The sequence below is a fragment of the Bubalus bubalis genome, chromosome 15 (genome assembly GCF_019923935.1).
Source record: "Bubalus bubalis isolate 160015118507 breed Murrah chromosome 15, NDDB_SH_1, whole genome shotgun sequence".
Taxonomy (NCBI): domain Eukaryota; kingdom Metazoa; phylum Chordata; class Mammalia; order Artiodactyla; family Bovidae; genus Bubalus; species Bubalus bubalis.
The window spans coordinates 9,907,759-9,929,538 of NC_059171.1; the positions used below are offsets into that span (position 1 = coordinate 9,907,759).

The 21,780-nt window shown below is 41.5% G+C and overlaps 1 protein-coding gene across 10 annotated transcripts in view; it reads right to left on the reverse strand.

Annotated features, from left to right (window-relative positions):
- RUNX1T1 (RUNX1 partner transcriptional co-repressor 1) overlaps positions 1-21,780 on the reverse strand; it is a 151,440-nt gene that overhangs the window by 57,069 nt on the left and 72,591 nt on the right. For 9 of the 10 annotated variants that reach the window (XM_025265018.3, XM_045162773.1, XM_025265015.3 and 6 more), the window contains 2 exons: positions 3,896-4,033; positions 1,876-2,117 (listed from right to left, as the gene is read on the reverse strand). In XM_025265018.3, the coding sequence (XP_025120803.1) occupies positions 1,876-2,117; positions 3,896-4,033 (380 nt within the window). Of the gene's footprint in view, positions 1-1,875; positions 2,118-3,895; positions 4,034-19,923; positions 19,948-21,780 lie in introns of those variants that run through there. The other variant, XM_044928526.2, reaches the window with a different exon arrangement.

Here is a 21,780-nt window from a genome sequence, read left to right on the forward strand (position 1 = left end):
TCCTATCTGTAACAACAAGGATCAGAGAATACATTTTTTAATCTTTCATTTTGTTTCCATGGCTCCATTTTCCTAAAGCCCATGCCCGTTGTGTTTGCACATTTAAACAGTTCTTATCATACTTTTCTTAACTCCATCTAAATAACAGCATCTGATTCATTATGATTACTACCTGAGTTCAAATCATAGGGCTGTCAGTCACTACCAATTGGGTATCCTAGAATAGTTTTCTTCTGTAAACCTCAGTTTCCCCACATGCAAAATGTATATAAATAAAATGACGTGTCAAAGCCTGCAGTCAAATGTTCAAAGCAAAATTCATTCTCCATTCATCATTTGACAAATGTTCACCGCCTGCCTAGCATTATTAATGTCTTCCTCTAACTTATCTCCAAAAAGTTTTTAGACAAATAAATATCTTAAGTACTACCCTCAAAAGCATTGCACTTCATACGTGGGAAGAAAGCTACTTAAAGGTATCAAATTTTTACATATTTGAAGTTACAGAAAGCATGGTTAAAGAACCTATCAGATTTAAATAACAGTTTTCAAAAAGACATTTTTTTTTTAACTAGTAACAAACACGACAACACAATTACTGTTTTTGGATTTACTTTGTGGTTCTATGATATAAGTTACTTATGTGTCAAAAAGACTTTGTGCAAAACTCAAGAATAAATAAAAAGGAAAAGGTAAATTCTGACAAAAGTAAGTGCCGTAGGCTGACACACTTAGGTCAAAATCGCCTTCCTGTCACAGAGGAATACAAGGTGCTGCTGATGGATTCTGGAATATGTGAAAGCTGCTTGTTTTTAAAGTGTGAAGGAGCGGGAGGAAAGGGTTAAAAATTGAATTGTAACATCTCTGTCAAATGTGAGATACCATGATCTGAAGCAAGTCTACTGCACTAGCCTCTCACCCAGACTTTTAGGACTTCTTTTGTAAAACACACTGGTATGGCTTGGCCCATGATAAGTCTAGGTAATAAAACAAATGAAATCATCATCCTAAATGAAAATAATTATTTATAAAGAAAATCACAGGACATGTAAAAGTGATTTAGAATGCAAAAAAAAAAAAAAAAAAAAAGAAATATGTTCCAATTTCCAGTGTGACAATGGACACATTGTAGTATAATGTGCCCAAATCAACACTTCTATTCTCAAACTAATGGTTTATGTAATTCTACCTGTAACAACAACAACAAAAAGAATGGTTACAAAGGGTTAAGGGAGGAAGAAATCAGGGTATTATTGTTTTATATGTACAATTTCAGTTTGGGGTGATGAGAAAGTTCTGGAAATGCATAGTAGTGATGGTTATACCACAATGCGGATGTACTTAATGCCATTGAACTGCACACCCAGAAATGGTTAAAATGGTAAATGTTATGCTACATGCATTTTCCCCCTCCCACACAAAATTTACTGTTATTAGTCTTAAAAATGAAAACATAAAAGAATAACGTGTTACTTGTTATAAATTCTTGCTCATCTAGGCTGCTAATAAAAATTCCCCAAAGCAACGAAGTTAAAATAGGCACCCCATTACATTAAGCAAACCACTAACATAACAAAAATATTTTGCCATTGTAGAAGTACCTTAACCATGTCAGGAGGATATACCTATTAAATTTTATGCACATACACAATTACGGCCAAAATAACGATAAATTTGTATAACCACAGCCAAACGGTAAAAGAAATCACGCTGGGGGTCAATACGTAATGCAGACCTGAAACCCTTGTTCCTACAGAATTAGACTTGCACTTAATACCCGGTGTGGAAACAAAAGGGCTTCGAGAACGCAGCCAGTGCCTGGAGTCTCCCCACCCTCTCCCTTCCCCCAGGTTGGGCCACGTTCCGTTGGCTTACCACCAGGCCTAGGACGAGGGTGCGGACTCGCTCTCCTATCTCTGGCGAAATGTCATTGCCAAACTGCTGCAAGGTAGTGAGGAACCGTTTCAGCTTGCTGAGCTGCCTGGCGCCGCAGGCAGGGGGCAGCTGTTGATTAGCCAGAGACGAGGAGGAAGAGGAGGATGGCCCGTTGCTGAAGCCGTTGGGCGGCGACGGAGCGCCATTCAAGGCAGTGGGCGAATGGCTCGTGCCATTGGTTACTGTCGAAGGGCGCAAAATCAGAAAGAAGAAGAAAACGAATAACGCACGTCAACAAGAAAATCACAACTAAGGGTCCTTCCCTTCCAATCTGGGGACTTTGAGTCATTTCAAAGCTGCGGGGTGTTTGGCGAGATGCTTTGACGTCACAGGGTGGCCAGGGGCTCGGGTGCTCGGTGACTCCAGGGGTGGACCCCTCACCCTGCAGGAAGACAGTCTGCACAGAAGCTGGTAATCAATGGCGGCTGGCTGGGGCGCAGGGCCAGCCCTGCCTCCCAAGCACGCATATGCCAGCCACCTGAAACGCTTCAAACACAGAACAAACAGCATTTTGGATGTCAGCTTTTTGTCACAGGCTTACATCAATGTAACAGAACTATTCCTTTCTAAACGGCTCCCCGAGAGAAAGTGTACATTTGGTGGAGACTAAATTTATCACTGGACATTTTTAATCATGTTTTGTACACACAACTGACAGCTGTGTTTATAGAAAGAGTACTTTCAAGTTTTAACCTTATACCACCCAATTAGAAGGCTATTTTCTCCCCCTCATATTTCTTAACCACTTCTTTAAGGAAAACACAAATTTTATGTAAGAAGCCAAAATGGATATGGTAATTATTGAAGAGTTATTTCTAGAAACCAAAAAGGACATTTCAATCCAACTAATAGCATGGATAGGCGGTAACTCGGTGAACTCACTCGATAAAATTTACTTGAACATCAAGGTAATAATCCGTAAGAACTAGGGTAGAAAAATTTACACATTTCTCACCAAAGAAACTATTGACTTTATCATGGTAGATCTTTATCAAACCCATCTCTGAAATATAATTTTGATAAATGACTTCCAATGATAGTTTGAAGATGTTTTAAGTACCTTATCATTCTTAAAAGTTTCAAGAAAATAAAATGGTCTTGTCCCAAGTGAGGACCAGAGCTACCTGTCAAGAAATGACATCTCACTAGGCCCTCTCCCAGCAGGCATACGCCTATCACTGTGAGTCTGGGTAAGAACAAACCAAATGCAAGCTGACAGGGTTACAACTCGGCGCTGTGGCAGCCCCCTGCTCCTTACATGTTTGGAAAGGCCTTTTAAATGGCAGTGCAATCGTTCATAAACAGCCTGGATATCTCTTTTGCTGATCCCTTATACACCCACAGATCTATTTTTGCTTATTAGTTATTTTTCATTCACATATAGATTTCAGGGTGCACGGTCTGTAAATATTAGTTTCACAAATCTTTGATGATATTTTGACCAGGATTTTCAGATCGATGAAAACAAAGCTCTCCCCCATCCCTACTAAAACATACAGGAATGAAAGGGAAGTTGGTATTCTGTCAGAATAGTCTGTCCTTTCCTAGACTGACACAAAACGCTGTACACTCCACTGGTTCAGAACACAAGTCCTGAGCCAAGCTGAAATGGAATAAACATTTAATAAATGTCTGACAGGTTCAACACAAGAAAGATGCTCCTTATTTCCAAAAGGTTTCTGCATGCTTTGGTTGCATAAAACGATCCCCCTTTTAACTTAAGAATGTAGATTTTTACATTATTTGTAAATAATGGAAGAAAGTGGTATTAGAAGATCAGAAGGAACCTAGAAATAATTGAAGCCTATTAACATGTTCCAAGTCAAAAGGAGCAAGCTAAAATGGGATCTTCATTTATGCATAAGACATTATGCTGGATCTTCTTGTCCCTTGATTTTTATTTGCAGAAAACAAGATTAATTTGAACTTGAAAACAGAAAACGCAGAAACATCTACTTACACGTCGTTGGTGTAAATGAACTCGTTCTGGGAGCCCCCTGAGTTGTTGGGGGAGGTGGCATCGTGGGAGGAGTCAGCCTGGATGGGGTCTTCACATCCACAGGTGAGTCTGGCATCGTGGAGTGCTTCTCGGTACGATCTGGAGGACGCCACCACGATCATGTTATTTGACTCTTTAAGCACCTTGGGGTTTTCTTTTTTTTAGCACCTCGGTTTTATCCATGGGGCTCATATTTTTTTACAAGCAAGGTAACAGAAGAAACCCAGCATCTTCTGTCAATAAAATAGGCCTATCTACTGAGGCTTAAATCAAGACTTTATCATGCAAACCCCTCTGAAGAAGGTGTAGCACAGATGGCAGGACCTCATTTCTAACTGGGTAATTTTACATCCTATTGTTATTTCTGGCTTGGGCAGATGCTACCTTTGGTAGTGTTATATGCAACAGCACAACTTCACTTGAAGCTGAAGCCAACATTAGCAAGATGTAAAAAATAGATGAGGAAGTGGGCCGGTAATGAAGCCCTCAGGCAGCTCAGAAAGTACACAAATCTGAGGCTCTGTTATGCAGGTGGGATCCTGTTAGACGCTGATGTTCTGCGATAGCTCTTTCTGTATTACTTGCCATCCCCTTTCCATGCTTAGTTTTCCAGTCTAATAGATTAAGCAGGCTATGTCTCCTGGTCATAACCTCTCACTTCATTTTTTTTTTCTGCCCTGTTTGAAAAATCACCACTACATAAATGTCACACAATGAAGTTATTATTGACTTAGAATTTATGAGTTTATGATCCACCATTTAAAAAATATGTAACCAATACTTCAACCAACAATCTCTGGCAGAGTAAGAATGGAAAAATAGCAAACTGAGAACTCAAAAGAACTAAAGACCCTCCTAATATTTTTTTATGAGTATGTGACAGGGAGAAATTCCCTGACTACCCAATAAGGTACTTCAGGACTTTTATACTAAGTGTATTTTTCTCTTGCAATTTTAAACTTCTCAATCTAATCTACTCAGAGAAACAGATCTCCAGTAAAAAAAAAGGGTGTTTGCTTTTTTTTTAAGATGCAATTTTCTACCAAATATGTGTACACATGCACACATACCCCCAAAAATGTTTCTGAGGTGCCTCTTGCAGCCTGAGGCACAGATAGCTACCAATTAGACTTTTTGAAAAGTAAAATAATATAGACTATTCATAAGAATGGGTCTCTTAAAACATCAATATGACCACCATAGTGAAAAGCTCTCAAAATTACTTGTCAATTATTAAAATGAAAAGCTCAAATTATTACTATGACAATTCCAAATCAACCTCACCTTTATTCAAAGCAATTTTGTAAGACTTGGGATGCAACAGAACATAACATTTGAAAGCTGAAATAGCACAGATACCACATAAGGAAAGGTGTAATAAAAGAATCAAAGTAATCACCATCCTAATAAAGAGTATTTTGAAAGATGAATCAGTGAACAGTACCAGGATCTCTATTTCTTCATCTCTACTGCTGGCTGAATAACAATGACTATCCCTATAGTGAATAAGTGTTCCGAGTGGAATGATGGTGAAACACTTGGAGAGCACCTCTACCTTTATCTTATTATTAAAAACTTGTCCTCATATGCTATTCCAGAGCGTTTTACAACCAGTGCCAGTGAATAACTTATTCTAGAGAAAAGCAGAAGTTAGGCAGGCTCAAAACTACTTCTTTGATAGTTAAATTCATTGCACAGTCTATTCACCTCAACCAACCTCAGCAACAAGGGAATAAATAGCTTTCCACTTATGCTGCAGCTTAGGGAAGAGGTACAGCAGCGAATACAAGTCTCCCTAAATAAAGGCAAATATTTCTGTCTTGCCAAGGAAGGAAGGATAAAGGCAGGCTTGCCAGAGTCGGCTGGGAGATAACAGTGGGAACTGCTGGTCCATCTGGTTTGCATTCTGCTAACACTCACACAGAGCTGTTAGCGAAGGCAGTCCAGACCCACAGATTTGAAGCACGTGGTTGCACAGAGAAAGGAAGGGGGAGGGGAGGGGAAGTGGGAATAACAGAAAATAAATAAATAAACATAGCAAGCAAGAGAAGGGAAGACGAGAAAGAGGGAACACAACAAAAAAGCAGGGAGAAAGGGGCCCGAGTTTACAGTGGACAGCTTCAGCACCCCTCAAGGCGGAGCCTTGGGAGGAAGTCACAGGGGACAGCTTCAGCACCCGGAAAGGCTGAGCCTTGGTAGACACGGGCCTTGCCTCACCTTGATGCAATTCCTGAGCAAGATCTAAACTTGAGAATATATCGTACACCCACTTTTTACTACTCTTTCTCCAACAGCCTGCGCTAAGAAAAAAGGGGAAAATGAACCAGCAAGCTGACAATGGGTTTCCTCTTCAGACTCTTTTAAGATAAAACTTGCGTTTGTCTTCTGGCCAGTTTTAGAAAGATTTTTGATACATGCGTAATTTTAATCTGAACGCCTTTCGAATACCTGTCTTGGTCCACTTATGTAACATGATTCCTATGCAGAATTTAACCATAATGACAGCAGTAATTATTATAAAAGATAGATGAACAACTCTTTTTTTTTTTAATTTCTGAAATGTCATCATTTTAGGAGCAATAAGCACTAAGCCAGTGAAGAGCCAAACACACCACTTCTAACAGTAATATACACACTTTCACCAGAATGTATGTACATGTGTATGTGTATTTAGGATTTTGACATGGGCCACATTTCTGTGATGGTTAGTTTCACTCTGATGAAAAGGAGTTCCAACCCAGAGGTCCTACAAACTTTGACAAAGTGGGACCATATGTAACTCATTCTGTGCTGTTCACTGCAGTCAATCCAGAATTGAGATAGATGGTGAAATAACCAGCCAGGCCTAAGCCATACATACACACACAAAAACCCTCTGGAGCAGAGAGATGCAAGTAAACTCAGAAAATGTGTTTTAACTATGCTGAGTTCTGTTGCATTTGCTTTGGATTATTTTTTAAAAAAACATTCTGAAATATATATTCTTGAAATTTCTATAGCAAACAGTAAAAGAGCTATGATTCAATCATAGAAGTATTTCATTCCATTTCAAATTAGAGGATATAGTAAAACCAATATTAAGCTATAATATTTCTTAAGCAGTTTTCTAAGTCTATGAAAATTATATTGTTCTTGTATGTAATTTCTATTTTTAGTTGCTGTGGGGGAAAGCTGACATTTATTGACACAAAATGATAAACCCAAAAAGAAAGAAAAAAACGTTATCAGATCAGTAAATTATGTATTTTAAAAAAGAATCATCTACCTTAATGATTCACACCACTTCTAAACAACATCTTCCCTATATGGTAAGTTTTCAACTCACATGGCGAATATCCAACACATATGTACCAAAGATGGCTGATGCATGGAAGGAAATGTGGTATATATAAATATATTACTGATAGCATTTCAATACCCAATTCAATGTCAGGGCCTTCTAGAAGTGGTATGTTTTCCATTTCCTTTTTTGTTGTTGTTATTTTATGTGAAAAGGTATGGCATAATCCGCCATGGCACTTATTTTGCTTTTAGTTAGTTCAAATAGTTCCAGATGTGTTTTTAAAGTATGAAGAACAGGCCTTCTGCATTTTCCTTGTTTACATACCACTCTAGAGATGATTGGTGTAAAAGAATTCAGTATTGGTATAATGAATGGCATAACATTTTCTATCAGAGTTCATCACGTCAATTTTAAAAGAAGAAATGTCTGTTTCACAGGTGTTATGGACCGAGGAACTTTTCGGTCAATTAGTTGTTAGTTCAGAGTTAGTCTTATCTGGGTATTAGTTAAGAAAGCTACAAGGCACGCACCAAAGAGGATTAAGCCCAAGTGGAACCAAAGACCAAGGTACTATTAAATGGAAAGGCAGGAGGAAAAAGCTGGCACAGAGTTTGATTTGTATTTCTCTGGAAAATGGAGCAAATATGGTTCTGACAATGGAGCCATTGTCAGATTCCAGTGACTGGGTGTGAGATGTTACAAGCAATTGTCTGCAGACTCGAAAGGTAGCCGTTCCAGCCTCTACACCACCAACATCTCATTTCCTTGATAAACACCTCTGGCAACACTCATTCCTGCTCAGAACCCTTCAACAATGCTTAAGAATAAAAGTCAAATGCTAACATTTCAGCCGGATGCAATTATACAGTGGGAAGGATATTTATTAACAGCGATAACAGAACTTCCAAGTTAAGACAGACGTGGTTGCAAATGTAGACTCTCTTGACCATTAGTAGTGAGCCTTCAGGCAAGTGAGTTACCCTGAGTGAGTTACTCTTCCCTGGCGGCTCAGCTGGAAAAGAATCCACCTGCAATGCGGGAGACCTGGGTTTGATCCCTGGGACGGGAAGATCCCCTGGAGAAGGGAATGGCTACCCATCCAGTATCCTGGCCTGGAGAATTCCATTGACTGTATAGTCCAAGGGGTTGCAATGACTGAGCGACTTTCACTTCCACTTTCTGTTTCCTTTTCAGTCCCTCTTAAGAATGGGGATGCGATCCTCTGCTGTGACAGGACCCCACCACAGTGCCTACTCATATCAGGCACCAACTTGTGTGAGCGTCTTCTCTTTGGCCTTCCTCTCCATGGTCCATTTATGGCTTTATTTCCAATGCCTTTTCCCAATTGTATGCTCTGCCTATGTAGGGCACCTTGACATTACTCCTTGACTTTTCTGCCTTTCTTTATAGAGCTTCTGTTTCCTTTATCTAGAACATGTCCCATCTTATACATTACTTACTGCTCATTATGGATTCCACATCCTCTTAAAGCTTTCCCCAGCTGCCCTACATATCAACAGTATCAGGCTTCCTCTGCGTCTCTCTTAGAATTTATTATAGCCTATTTGTACAACATCTGTATATGTGACTCTGTATTATACACTCAAACGCCCCAACCAGTGATAATACTGACAGTAAGCAGTGAAGTGTTAGTCGCTCAGTCGTGTCTGACTCTGTGACCCCGTGGACTGTAGCCCGCCAGGCTCCTCCGTCCATGGGATTCTCCAGGCAAGAATACTGGAGTGGGTTGCCACTTCCTTCTCCAAGGGATCTTCACCACCCAGGGATCGAAGCCAGTTCTCCTACATTGCAGACAGATTCTTTACCATCTGAGCTAACAGGGAAGTACAGTAAGCAACTTGATAGCAATTTAAGTGCCTCCTTAGGAAGACATTTAAAAAAGAAACACAACCATGGCTTTCATCACTACCCAGGTGGCGCTAAGGATCAAGAACTTGCCTTTCAATGCAGGAGACATAAGAGAGGCAGGATCAAACCCTGGGTAGGGAAGATCCCCTAGGGAAGGGTAAGGGAACCCATGCCAGCCTGAAGAATCCCATGGACAGAGGAGTCTGGTGGACTTGGGTCCATAGGGTCCTGAAGAGTCAGACACAATTGAAGCTACTTAGCATGCACGCATAGCTTTCACAAGAAGGAATGTTAATTCATAACTTTTACAAACCCAGTCCCTATATTATAGCCAGTTTAAAGACAGCAACCCTAATTCCATGGCAAAAGACAAACACAGAATCATCAACAGCATATAAATACATGAGAAAATGGAATGCAGGTAATAAGTAAAGATTCTGAAAATCCAAAATTCAGTTCAACTGTGCCACCACCTTACGTAGACAAAGTGTAAGGATGACCTGTTACCTCATGTCTTACCATGTGTTATGTGAAGATATTTATTTCTGATATTCAAATCTGATCTGACCTATTATCTAGTTTAAATCCATTGGGAATGTCCCACTGACCACAGAATAAAATATAAGCTCCTTGGCTTACCTTATGTCACAGATAGTGCTGAGTTCCTTCTCACCAGCCCTTATCCCGGTCTTCCCCGTGGAAGAGCCCTAATTTTGTTCAGATACACAATTCTTAGGGGCAGATTCTGCTTGTTTTATATTACTCAGGTTATCACATTCCCCTTATCAGCAACAGGTTTCAGAGGTGAGAGATGTGCTCCAATTATGGACAATGGGTCATGAAGGGAGGCCTATAGAAAAGGTTCTAAGAAAGACTTCTTAACCCATCAAAGAGAAACCAAAGCAGAAAATACCCCTTTTTCTTCTGTCTGAAAGTGATTCCTTCACTTCTTTGGAGTTTACTTTTCTTATTTATAAAATTCAGCATCTTGGAATACATGACCTCAAGGATCTTTTGAAAACTCTAATATTCTCCAATTTCTTTCTCCACATGTGGCTCATGATAATCTCAAACAAAAAGGAGGCTACTCAGAGAAAATGTATCGACAATAAAGTGACCACCAAACTTCCTCTGTTCACATAAACATCTATGTCCACAAGTCAAGACTATGCCTGAACAGAAATCTTTTCCCAGAAACATTAAAATGAGTATCTAGCTCTTGTTTTTAAATACAATTTTCAATTCTCATTACTAAATCTCTGTCAATGATTTGGTCACAAAATAACTGTACAAATGTCCAAATTTCTCTGTTTAAGCTATCATCAAAACACTCATTTTCAAAGCTCAGGTTCTTGAAAGCATCATCTACACTCACTTTCCTTATTTCCTTTTCCTCCTTACATGTACTTGGAGTAGACACCTATAAGACCCCTGCCTAGAAAGCTTCCCTCCCAGCACGGGGACTTGCCACGCCCTCTAATCTCATAGCTACCTTGGGAGCCACCGTGTTCTTTGATGACGTCATACCCCAGCTACCAGCGGCTGGCCCAGGCACAGCACTTAGTCTGAGATGGGCCATCTCAGAAAAGAAAAGTAACTCCAATCCAGAGGCGAAAATCACATGGTCTGCTGCCTTTCATGTCCAGAAAGCAGGTGTGTGTTGGAAAAGAAGGCAGCAGGCGGGAAGAGACCAAGAAATGACAAGAGATTATCCTGATGGTACCTCACAGGAAACGTGCTCATTCTACTGGATTCTAGCTGCATCTCTAAAATTCCTATAATTTGGATCTTCCAAACATTCCTAGTCAATCAGGCCCTCCTTTACCTAAATCTTAATTTGAGCTGACTTTTTACTTGCAACCAAAGAATCCTGAGTAAAATAACCCTGGACTATAGCATCAATGTATTCTTCTCCTACTGAAACTTCTAAATTGTCTCTTATTAATCCAAGAAACACCTGTACCATTTATCTGGCATCTTTGTATCAGCTGACACTGTACACCACTTCCTTCTTCACGAAACATACTGTCCTCTGGACTCCATTATTCTAACATTTTCCTCATTTTTCTCAGGCCTCCCTGCATGTTCTTTCTCGGTCTCTTTTAAAAGTTCACTCTTTGACATCCCTATGATAACTACTCTATTTCCCCACCGTGATCCTCTTCAAACTTTCACTCTATACCTTTTCCTTAGTGACTTCACTGGTGCTGTGATAGTCACACCATGGCCATTATGTGGATGACTTGTACATGTAACTCTAGCCCTAATATCCCTTCCAAGTCCTAGAACCAAATATCTAGAATGCTACTCACTTCAAGAGGCTAAATTCAAACTCTTATAAAACTATCCTCTCACCTTGCCTAAGCGACACTCCATTGAATGGACTTTCTGATCTGACAGTTCATCTCTGATCCATTCTCCAAATCACATCCAAAGACCTTTTATAATGTTAAGCATAAAGTCCTTGTGTCTTACTAGGATGCAGAAAGACAGAGCTTTGTGACATATCTGGCTCCCATGTACCCCCAGCCACCTCTGAACTCTTTCCTGAATTACTACGGCCTCTGAAAGCCCCTGGGTCACACAGGGTTCCACTGCACCGCATCCCTTACCTGACATACCCTTCACTCCACCACTGTCTGCTTAAGTCCATCACTCCTTTAAAACTCCATCTGGGTCTCACCTCAGCTAGTGCGTGCTAAGTCACTTCAGTTGTGTCCGACTCCATGTGACCCCATGGACTGTAGCCCACCAGGCTCCTCTGTCCATGGGATTCTCCAGGCAAGAGTGCTGGAGTGGGTTGTCATGCCCTCAGCCACGGGATCTTCCTGGCCCAGGAATCGAACCCGCATCTCTTACATCTCCTGCGCAGGCAAGTGAGTTCTTTACCTCTTTGTCACTTGGGATGCCCCAGCACAACTCTCCTATCCTGGGCTGTCCCAAAAACTACCCTATATTTCCATATTTCACTGTCTAGATCATCTTATGGCACTGATTGCATTTTATTTAGAACCAAGGTCAGTCTCTTCCACTAAACTGTAATTTATTTAAAGGAAATTATGATGACATATTATTTGTTTTTATAGCCCCAGTACTTGGCACAGTGCTTGACACATAAAAGGTGCTCAATAAATATTGTAAATGAATATATATTGCTATAAGGCCATGATGCAGGCAGATGGGATAGGGTGTCCTCAGAGGAAAAGGACCAGATGTAGCTTTTTGACATAAAAGAAGCCATTTCAGGCCTAAGTCCTTTTGTGACCTAAGCCTAGACACGATGCTTGTCCCTGAACAGGTCTCAGTGGTAAATGATCTTCAGGGAACAAAGAAATGCAGAACAGAGGAAAAGCAGTCAAGAAGCAACAGTTCAGCAATAAATCAGAGTCCCGGCTGTTCCTCAAGGGATACACATAACCATGTGATACACATCTTGGAGTTATTCTTCGGGAACTAAGACTTCCATCCTGGTAAGGATGGTAGCTACAGTTAAAGACACCCAAACCTAAGGTAAGATGATTCTGACCTTTTCTGACCCTCGTGACTTCAGTCAACTAAAGCTTGGATTCTGTCAACCTCTGCCCCAAGTCTATGCTGAGATATCATTTACTTATTTGGCTGCAGTGGGTCTTTGTTGTACCACCCTGGCTCCTCTTTGCAGAACGCAGGCTTCTCTCTAGCTGTAGATGCAGTCATTGCAGCACAGCATGTAGGATCTCAGCTCCCTAACCAGGGATCAAACCCATATCCCCTGCATTGAAAAGTGGATTCTTAACCACTGGACCATCAGGGAAGTTCCTTTATGTTGAATTCTTCTCTGTTCCAGTCCTTCATGAATATGCATGTGGCTTAAAATTCCCCCAATTTTGCTATTCGGGGAGACACTGCTTTGGATAAGATCGCTAGTGTTCTCCTTACTTGCTGCAAGTAATAAATCCTTCCTTTTCCTGGTTGTATCTTCTGAAATACCCACCAAGAGGGGAACCCAGTTTTCAGGTAAGAATAAAGCATGCCTTTAGTCACAACTTTGAAATACTAGAACTTTCAAGAAACATGACAAATTTAAGATACAATCTTCTACGCCTTTTATCCATCCTTAAAAAATCCTAAAAAGAGTATCTACACTCTGAAAACATTAAGTAACAAAAGATAAATTTTTGAATTGGATTACTGAGTTTACCAGTTTTAAAATGTCTTTCAGTAATCACAATATATCTCCTAAAGCCTTTTATATTAGAAAAGGAGATGCGTAAGGCAATTTATACACATGACATAGTCTCCAAAAGCTCCCTTTTTTTACAATAATACTAACAGTATAGTCATATATCATACACATGCATATTCAAAAAAAGACAAAATATATTATGAACCCAAACCAATTTTTTCCATATTTCAAAGTTTTTCTGTTCTTGTCTATGGATGGTAGAATTATAGATTAGTTTTAGTTTCTTTCTGTTATCTTTCTTTTATTTAAATGTTATGCAATAAACATGTTTTATTTTTACAAGGGAAAAAAAAATCCCACAAAAACCCTTAGGATAAGTCAACTAAAATCAAGTAATTAGGCACTACACCAAATTCCCTGCATGCTTTAATCTTATTTTAAAATCTCACTATGAAAAAGTACTACAAAGTTGCCCATCTTCTAAAAGGGAACTGAGGACAAGAGTAGATAATCTGTTTGAGGTTACAAGCTAGAACTTACTCCAGGCATTCTGAGTTCACTATCATCTAAAACTACTGCTATTTCATACAAGATCTGGAGTTTTATACAAGAATGTGTCTTGCTATTTTCTACAAGAAACACTCAGTAAATATTGTATCTAGAGTTAGCATTATACTGGAACTGCACCTTCTAAAACCACTGTACTAGTCACCATAAAGAAAGCTGAGCGCCGAAGAATTGGTGCTTTTGAACTGTGGGGTTGGAGAAGACTCTTGAGAGTCCCTTGGACTGCAAGGAGATCCAACCAGTCCATCCTAAAGCAGATCAGTCCTGGGTGTTCATTGCAAGGACTATGTTGAAGCTGAAACTCCAATACACTGGCTACCTGATGCGAAGAACTGACTCATTAGAAAAGACCCTGATGCTGGGAAAGATTGAAGGCAGGAGGAGAACGGGACGACAGAGGATGAGATGGCTGGGTGGCATCACTGACTCGATGGACGTGAGTCTGAGTGAACTCCGGGAGTTGGTGATGGACAGGGAGGCCGGGTGTGCTGTGATTCATGGGGTCGCAAAGAGTCAGACACAACTGAGCAACTGAACTGAAGTGAACTGAGTCACACGCAGCCATTTAAAATTTAATTAATTAAAAGTAAATAAAATTTAAAATTTAATTCCTCAGTCACACTAGTCACATTCAAGTGTTCAACAGCCGTGGTGGCATGGCCACCATATTAGAAAGCTCAGTTATAGAGTATTTCAGTCATCACAGAAGGACAAGGCAGGGCTCAAAGAAACGGCTCTGCAATGTTACCCTAAGAAACAAAAGCTCTGCAGTAGGAGGCCATGGAGGTGACATGCAGCCTCAAAGTGTGGGGACTGGGGGAAGGAAGGAGAGCCTTTGGTCTCATCCGAAACACCTCCCAGTCCCATTCAGATCTTTCCTTGATTTATAGGTTGAACTCCAGCTTATGATTTTGTCTGATGGTTAAAAGGAAAAAAATGTTTGAAACCTAGTGACTAAGTAAAGTGAGCTTTGAGGAAGCAGGAGAAGTCATGCTCAGTCCAGGTAATCAGTCAACAATGGGATAACTGTGTTAATGAGAACAAGGCCACGAGTTCATCCTGGAACAAGCCGGTTAGCAGCTGCATCAGCAGCTGGTCCAGAAACTGGGATGACTACCTGAAGTAGGACATCAAGGCATTGAAAGAGCCTGAGGTGGGATGCAAGATGAAACAAGAATGACTAAATCGTGATTTCTAGTAAAATACTTCAAACATTTCTGGGTCATCTCTTACAGGGACAATGCATTTCCTTCCCCTTCCTCTAGAGTGCTTCAGTAGCTCCTTCTTGATATGTTCATCCTGTTTCTGAATGTTTCCCTAGTCACAGTGTCAGCTTCACAAACGCAGAAATTCTGACTGATTTTGTTACCTACAGCTTCCACAGCCGGAGAAGGCAATGGCACCCCACTCCAGTATTCTTGCCTGGAGAATCCCATGGACAGGGGAGCCTGGTGGGCTGCAGTCCATGGGGTCGCTAAGAGTTGGACACGACTGAGCGACTTCACTTCCACCTTTCCTCTCATGCACTGGAGAAGGAAATGGCAACCCACTCCAGTGTTTTTGCCTGGAGAATCCCAGGGACGGGGGAGCCTGGTGGGCTGCCGTCTGTGGGGTCGCACAGAGTGGGACATGACTGAAGCAACTTAGCAGCAGCAGCAACAGCAGCTTCCACAGAATTTAGTAGAGTGTCTAGAACAGTAGACAAAGTAGGTAAAGTTTTGCTGAATGAATGAATAAAGAACGTAAGCTAGGAAGAAAGCAAAGCAAGTTTCTGACAAAACAGGCAGAGATATTACCCATCATTTTATGGCTACCCAGAGGGGAGTAGAGGAGAGTCAGCAGGCAGGAGACATGCTGGAAGCACATATTCACTTCAATGGAATAGGCCCCAAACAGACTAAAACCATTCACTTATTTTTCAAAAAAGATGACGTGCAGGCCACCAAGAGAAAGTGCTATAAACATTAGTAAGTACCCAAATCGTGGTTCTAGTTAGAAAAAACAATTTTAATATCATAAAGTATGGAAAGAAATGTGGGTCTTATGAATACTGGTAGACTCCAGGCATTACTTATATGTATAAACCCTTCAGAAATGTCATATCTCCCATGTCTGTCATCACTGTTATTCAAGTGATTCTGCTTCAGAGTCTAATACCACTTCCTGGAGGTAGTTCCTGGAGTCACCAAGTGGCTATCAAGCAGCTTTGGATTAACTACGATACCTTAACCAGCATAGGTCCATAGAAATCTGTTTTAAGATTTAATATATTTTAAGATTTCCTTGTCAGACTTTATTTTTTGGGGCTCCAAAATCACTGCAGATGGTGACTGCAGCCATGAAATTAAAAGACGCTTACTCCTTGGAAGGAAAGTTATGACCAACCTAGATAGTACATTCAAAAGCAGAGACATTACTTTGCCAACAAAGGTCCGTCTAGTCAAGGCTATGGTTTTTCCAGTGGTCATGCATGGATGTGAGAGTTGGACCGTGAAGAAAGCTGAGCACTGAAGAATTGATGCTTTTGAACTGTGGTGTTGGAGGAGACTCTTGAGAGTCCTTTGGACTGCAAGGAGATCCAACCAGTCCATTGTGAAGGAGATCAGCCCTGGGATTTCTTTGGAAGGAATGATGCTAAAGCTGAAACTCCAGTACTTTGGCCACCTCATGGGAAGAGTTGACTCCTTGGAAAAGACTCTGATGCTGGGAGGGATTGGGGGCAGGAGGAGAAGGGGACGACAGAGGATGAGATGGCTGGATGGCATCACTGACTCGATGGACGTGAGTCTGAGTGAACTCCAGGAGTTGGTGATGGACAGGGAGGCCTGGCGTGCTGCGATTCATGGGGTCGCAAAGAGTCGGACACGACTGAGCGACTGAACTGAACTGAACTGAAGATTTCCTTTGGGAAAAAAGGGACCTCCAGCTGAAGAAGTTTGAAACCCCTGACACCAGCAACCAGTTGAATGTTTGCTGAATGAGTGTAATGAAAACATGAAGGAAAAGCTGCAACTCCTAAATACATAGAAAAGTGACTCCTGCTTATCAGAAGAGCAGAGAAACACAAAGGCATCACCAAGGGCCCATAATCTGAACATCAGCATTTATGTTAACACCCTCCTGCCAAAGTGCATGGAGAAGGCAGTGGCACCCCACTCCAGTACTCTTGCCTGGAAAATCCCATGGATGGAGGAGCCTGTTAGGCTGCAGTCCATGGGGTCGCTAAGAGTCGGACAAGACTGAGCTACTTCACTTTCACTTTTTCACTTGCATGCTTTGGAGAAGGAAATGGCAACCCACTCCAGTGTTCTTGCCTGGAGAATCTCAGGGGCAGGAGAGCCTGGTGGGCTGATGTCTATGGGGTCACACAGAGTCGGACACAACTGAAGTGACTTAACAGCAGCAGCAGCCAAAGTGCAGATTATTTCAGAAGGTGAAAAAAATCATTCAATGGTGATCCAAATCTTCAACAGTCTTAAAGCACAGACAATTTTTATCCCATCAAGATCTGTCATATTTGCCAATAACAAAGAAGGCTACAAAGCCAGGCCCGAGACTGGTTACAGAAAAATGGTAGCAGGCATGTCCAATGCAATCAGTTATGGTTATCCAGGTAAGAGTTAGTAATCCTAGGCAGAAAATTATGAAGGTGCACAGAGTATGGCAGAGTATGTGCTGTGCTGTCCTTAGTCATGCAGTCGTGTCTGACTCTTTGTGACACTATGGACTATAGCCCTTCAGGCTCCTCTGTCCACGGGGATTCTCCAGGCAAGAATACTGGAGTGGGTTGCCATGCCCTCCTCCAGGGGATCTTCCCAACCCAGGGATCCAACCCAGGTCTCCTGCATTGCAGGTGGATTCTTTACCATCTGAGCCACCAGGGAACCCCAAGAATACTGGAGTAGGTAGCCTATCCCTTCTCCAGGGGATCTTCCCAACCCAGGAATCAAACCAGGGTCTCCTGCATTGCAGATGGATTCTTTACCAGCTGAGCTACCAGGGAAGCCCCATGTGACTAAATCTGCTAAGTCACTTCAGTCGTGTCCGACTCTTTGCGACCCCATAGACGGCAGCCCACAGGCTTCCCCGTCCCTGGGATTCTCCAGGCAAGAACACTGGAGTGGGTTGCTATTTCCTTCTCCAATGCATGAAAGTGAAAAGTGAAAGTGAAGTCGCTCAGTCGTGCCCGACCCTTAGCGACCCCATGGACTGCAGCCTACCAGGCTCCTCCATCCATGGGATTTTCCAGGCAAGAGTACTGGAGTGGGGTGCTACTGCCTTCTCCTATGACTAAATCACAGGCAAGCAAATAGTAGGAGCTCAAATGAATATTTGTTTAATTTAATTGAATGTACAACCAAACAGTACTGTTGATGTAGACTTTACATTATAGGCAATGGGAAAGCACAGAGTTTTTAGGGAACTGAATGACATACTCATTTCTATATTATGGGTATATATGGACCGGAGAATAAATAGTGTAAGAAAGGCAAGCGGGCAAGAGGACTGGATATCAACAGCGTAGACAAGAATTGATATAGCATCCAGCACAGACGTGGCCCTAAGAACGGAGAATATGAGGGAAACTGAGGAGGTGCTGTATTAAAAGTCTACGTCAAATTCACAGAGCTTGGTAACAAAGTAAGATAAACCTTGAGTAAGTAGGAATCTAGGGTGCGTGGCAATGTCAAAAAGCAAACCCACACAGAGCAGGAAGAAGCATTTGGAAAGAGCTCAGTTAAGTCACAGTGACTTAGAGGGACCCCTGCACCACTCTGTTGTTCGTATATAAAATACCCTGATCATCTTTCGCTCCCATGGGGCCACCATCAAATTACTCTCCCTCTAGACGTGTTTCTCCTCCTCCACCACTGGCCAGCGCTACCAGCTTTCACTGGAGCTAATCAACACAACTCCTCCCCTATACTGCAGTCTGTTTACCATAAAACAGATGGAATAATCTTGTCAAGTACAAGTGTATTCATTCATTCATTTAACTAACAGTATTTATTCAAAAATATCTGAGCCATCTACAAAGTGCTAATACTATTTTGTACAACAGGGAGATGTCAATCAAAACAAAGGAAAATCACTGCCCTTAAGAACTTTATATTCGGATCCTCAGATGAAGTGACTACTCTACTTTAGACAAAGTAAAAAAACGCTTTAAGTAACCTAACATTGTACAGGAGGTGGTGACCAAGGCCATTCCCAAGAAAAAGAAATGCAACAAGGCAAAATGATTGCCTGAGGAGGCCTTACAAATAGCTTAGGAAAGAAGAGAAGCAAAGGACAAAGGAGAAAAGGAGAGAGATACCCATCTGAATACTGAGTTCTCAAAAATGGAAAGGAGAGATAAGAAAGTCTTCTTACGGAAACAATACAAAGAAATAGAGAAAAACAACAGAATGGGCAAGACTAGAGATCCCTTCAAGAAAACTAGATACCAGGCGACCATTTCATGCAAAGATGGGCACGATAAAGGACAGAAATGGTATGGACTTAACAGAAGCAGAAGATATCAAGATGAGGTGACAAGAATACACAGAAGAATACATGGATAACCATGATGGTGTTGTCGCTCATCTATAGCCAGACATCCTGGAATGTGAAGTCAAGTGGGCCTTAGAAAGCATTACTACAAACAAAGCTAGTAGAGGGGATGGAATTCCAGCTGAGCTATTTCAAATCCTAAAAGATGATGCTGTTAAAGGGCTGAACTCAATATGCCAGCAAATTTGGAAAACTCAGAAGTGGCCACAGGACTGGAAAAGGTCAATTTTCACTCCAATCCCAAAAAAGGGCAATGCCAAAGAATGTTCAAACTGCACAACTGCACTCATTTCACATGCTAGCAAGGTAATGCTAGGCTTTAAGCTAGGTTTCAACAATACGTGAACCAAGAACTTCCAGAGGGACACTGAAATTCAAAAAGGTGGAAGAACCAGAGATCAAATTGCCAACATTCGTTGGATCACAGAAAAAGCAAGGGAACTCCAGAAAACCATCTACTTCAGCTTCACTGACTACACTAAAGCCTTTGACTGTGTGGATCACATCAAACTGAAAAATTCTTAAAGAGATGGGAATACCAGAACATCTTACCTGCTTCCTGAGAAACCCATATGCAGGGGAGGAAGCAACAGTTAGAATCAGACATGGAACAACGAAGCTTCCAGACTGGGAATGGAGTATGTCAAGGCTGTATATTGTCACCCTGCTTATTTAACTTCTATGCAGAGTTGTTGTTCAGTTGCTCAGTTGTGTTCGGCTCTTTGTAACCCCATGGACTGAAGCATGTCATGCAAAATGCAGAGCTGGAAGCACAGAAGCACAAGCTGGAATTAAGATTGCCAGAAGAAAATACCAATAACCTCAGATATCCAGATGACACCACCCTTATGGCAGAAAGTGAAGAAGAACTAAAGAGCCTCTTGATGAAAGTGAAAGAGGAGAAGCAAAAACCTGGCTTAAAACTCAACATTCAGGAAACTAAGATCATGGCATCCGGTCCCATCACTTCATGGCAAGTAGATGGAAAATAAATGGAAACAGTGGCAGATTTTATTTTCTTGGGCTCCAAAATCATTACAGATGGTGACTGAAGCAATGAAATTAAGAGACACTTGCTCCTTGCAAGATAAGCTATGACAAACCTAGACAGCGTATTAAAAAGCACAGGCATCACTTTGCTGCCAAATGCTCATATAATCAAATCTATGGTTTTTCCAGTAGTCATGTACAGATGTGAGAGTTGGACCATAAAGATGGCTGAGTGCTGAAGAATTGATGCTTTTGAACTGTGGTGTTGGAGAAGACTCTTGAGAGTCCCTTGGACAGCAAGGAGATCCAACCAGTCAATCCTAAAGGAAATCAATCCTGAATATTCATTGGAAAGACTGATGGTGAAGCTGAAGTTCCAATACTTTGGCCACCTGATGCGAAGAGCTGACTCATTGGAAAAGACCCTGATGCTGGGAAAGATTGAAGGCAGGAGGAGAAGGGGATGACAGGATGAGATGGTTGGATGGCATCACCGACTCAATGGACATGCTTTTCAGCAAACTCCAGGAGATAGTGAAGGACAAGGAAGCCTGGTGGGCTGCAGTCCAAGGGATCGCAAAGTGTCAGACATAATTGAGCAACTGAACAACAAGTAACTCAGGACAGTAAACAGTCTCTGCTTACCTCTCCTATCTTAATCTCAGACCTCACTGGTTTAATCAGTCACAAGTTTCATCTCACATCAGGGCCTTTCACTCAGCCAGGAAAACTTACCTCAGCTCAAATTCACTTACTCAAAGGGGTCCTTGATACCCCTCGCCCCCTGCCATCCCCTGTATGATAAACTCTACTGTTCTGTTCTTTGCAGAGCTTACAGAAACTGTTATAATGCTTCATAATGGCAGGGAGCATATCATTTCAATATCACATATCAACTCAGTCCAGAATTTATCACACTGCTGAGAACCTAGTTCAAGTAAATGGTGGTTAAATACATATTTCCTATTTAAAAATACAGATCTGGAGGTACAAGTAGAGCAAAGCAATCAGATTTTTTATTTCCCTTAATAGGGATTTCAAAATTTCTTCAGTGATAGAAATAAAATAATGATGACAATTACAGAATCAGCCTCTCAAATGTATACTTGATCCCTACTGCAATGGGACCTCCCCCAACACCATTCCCTCCAAATCAACCCAGCATAGGGCACAAGCTTTTTTGTGGTTAATCCAAAAAATACAGATCGATCTTTTATTTTACTTGAGCTCTCAGCGGTCTTGGATCCATCCGGCTATTTCTCATTGCTTTTCTCCTGCAGTATCATCTGTCTAGTTGTCGCTAGGAATCTCCCTGAGTTCTCTGGGACCTGGCCCCTCCTGTGTGCCTGGGTCTCACCTTCTCCTCTAAACTGGCTTCAACTCCTACGCTGTCCGAGGCGGTCCCGCCAGGGCTCTGTA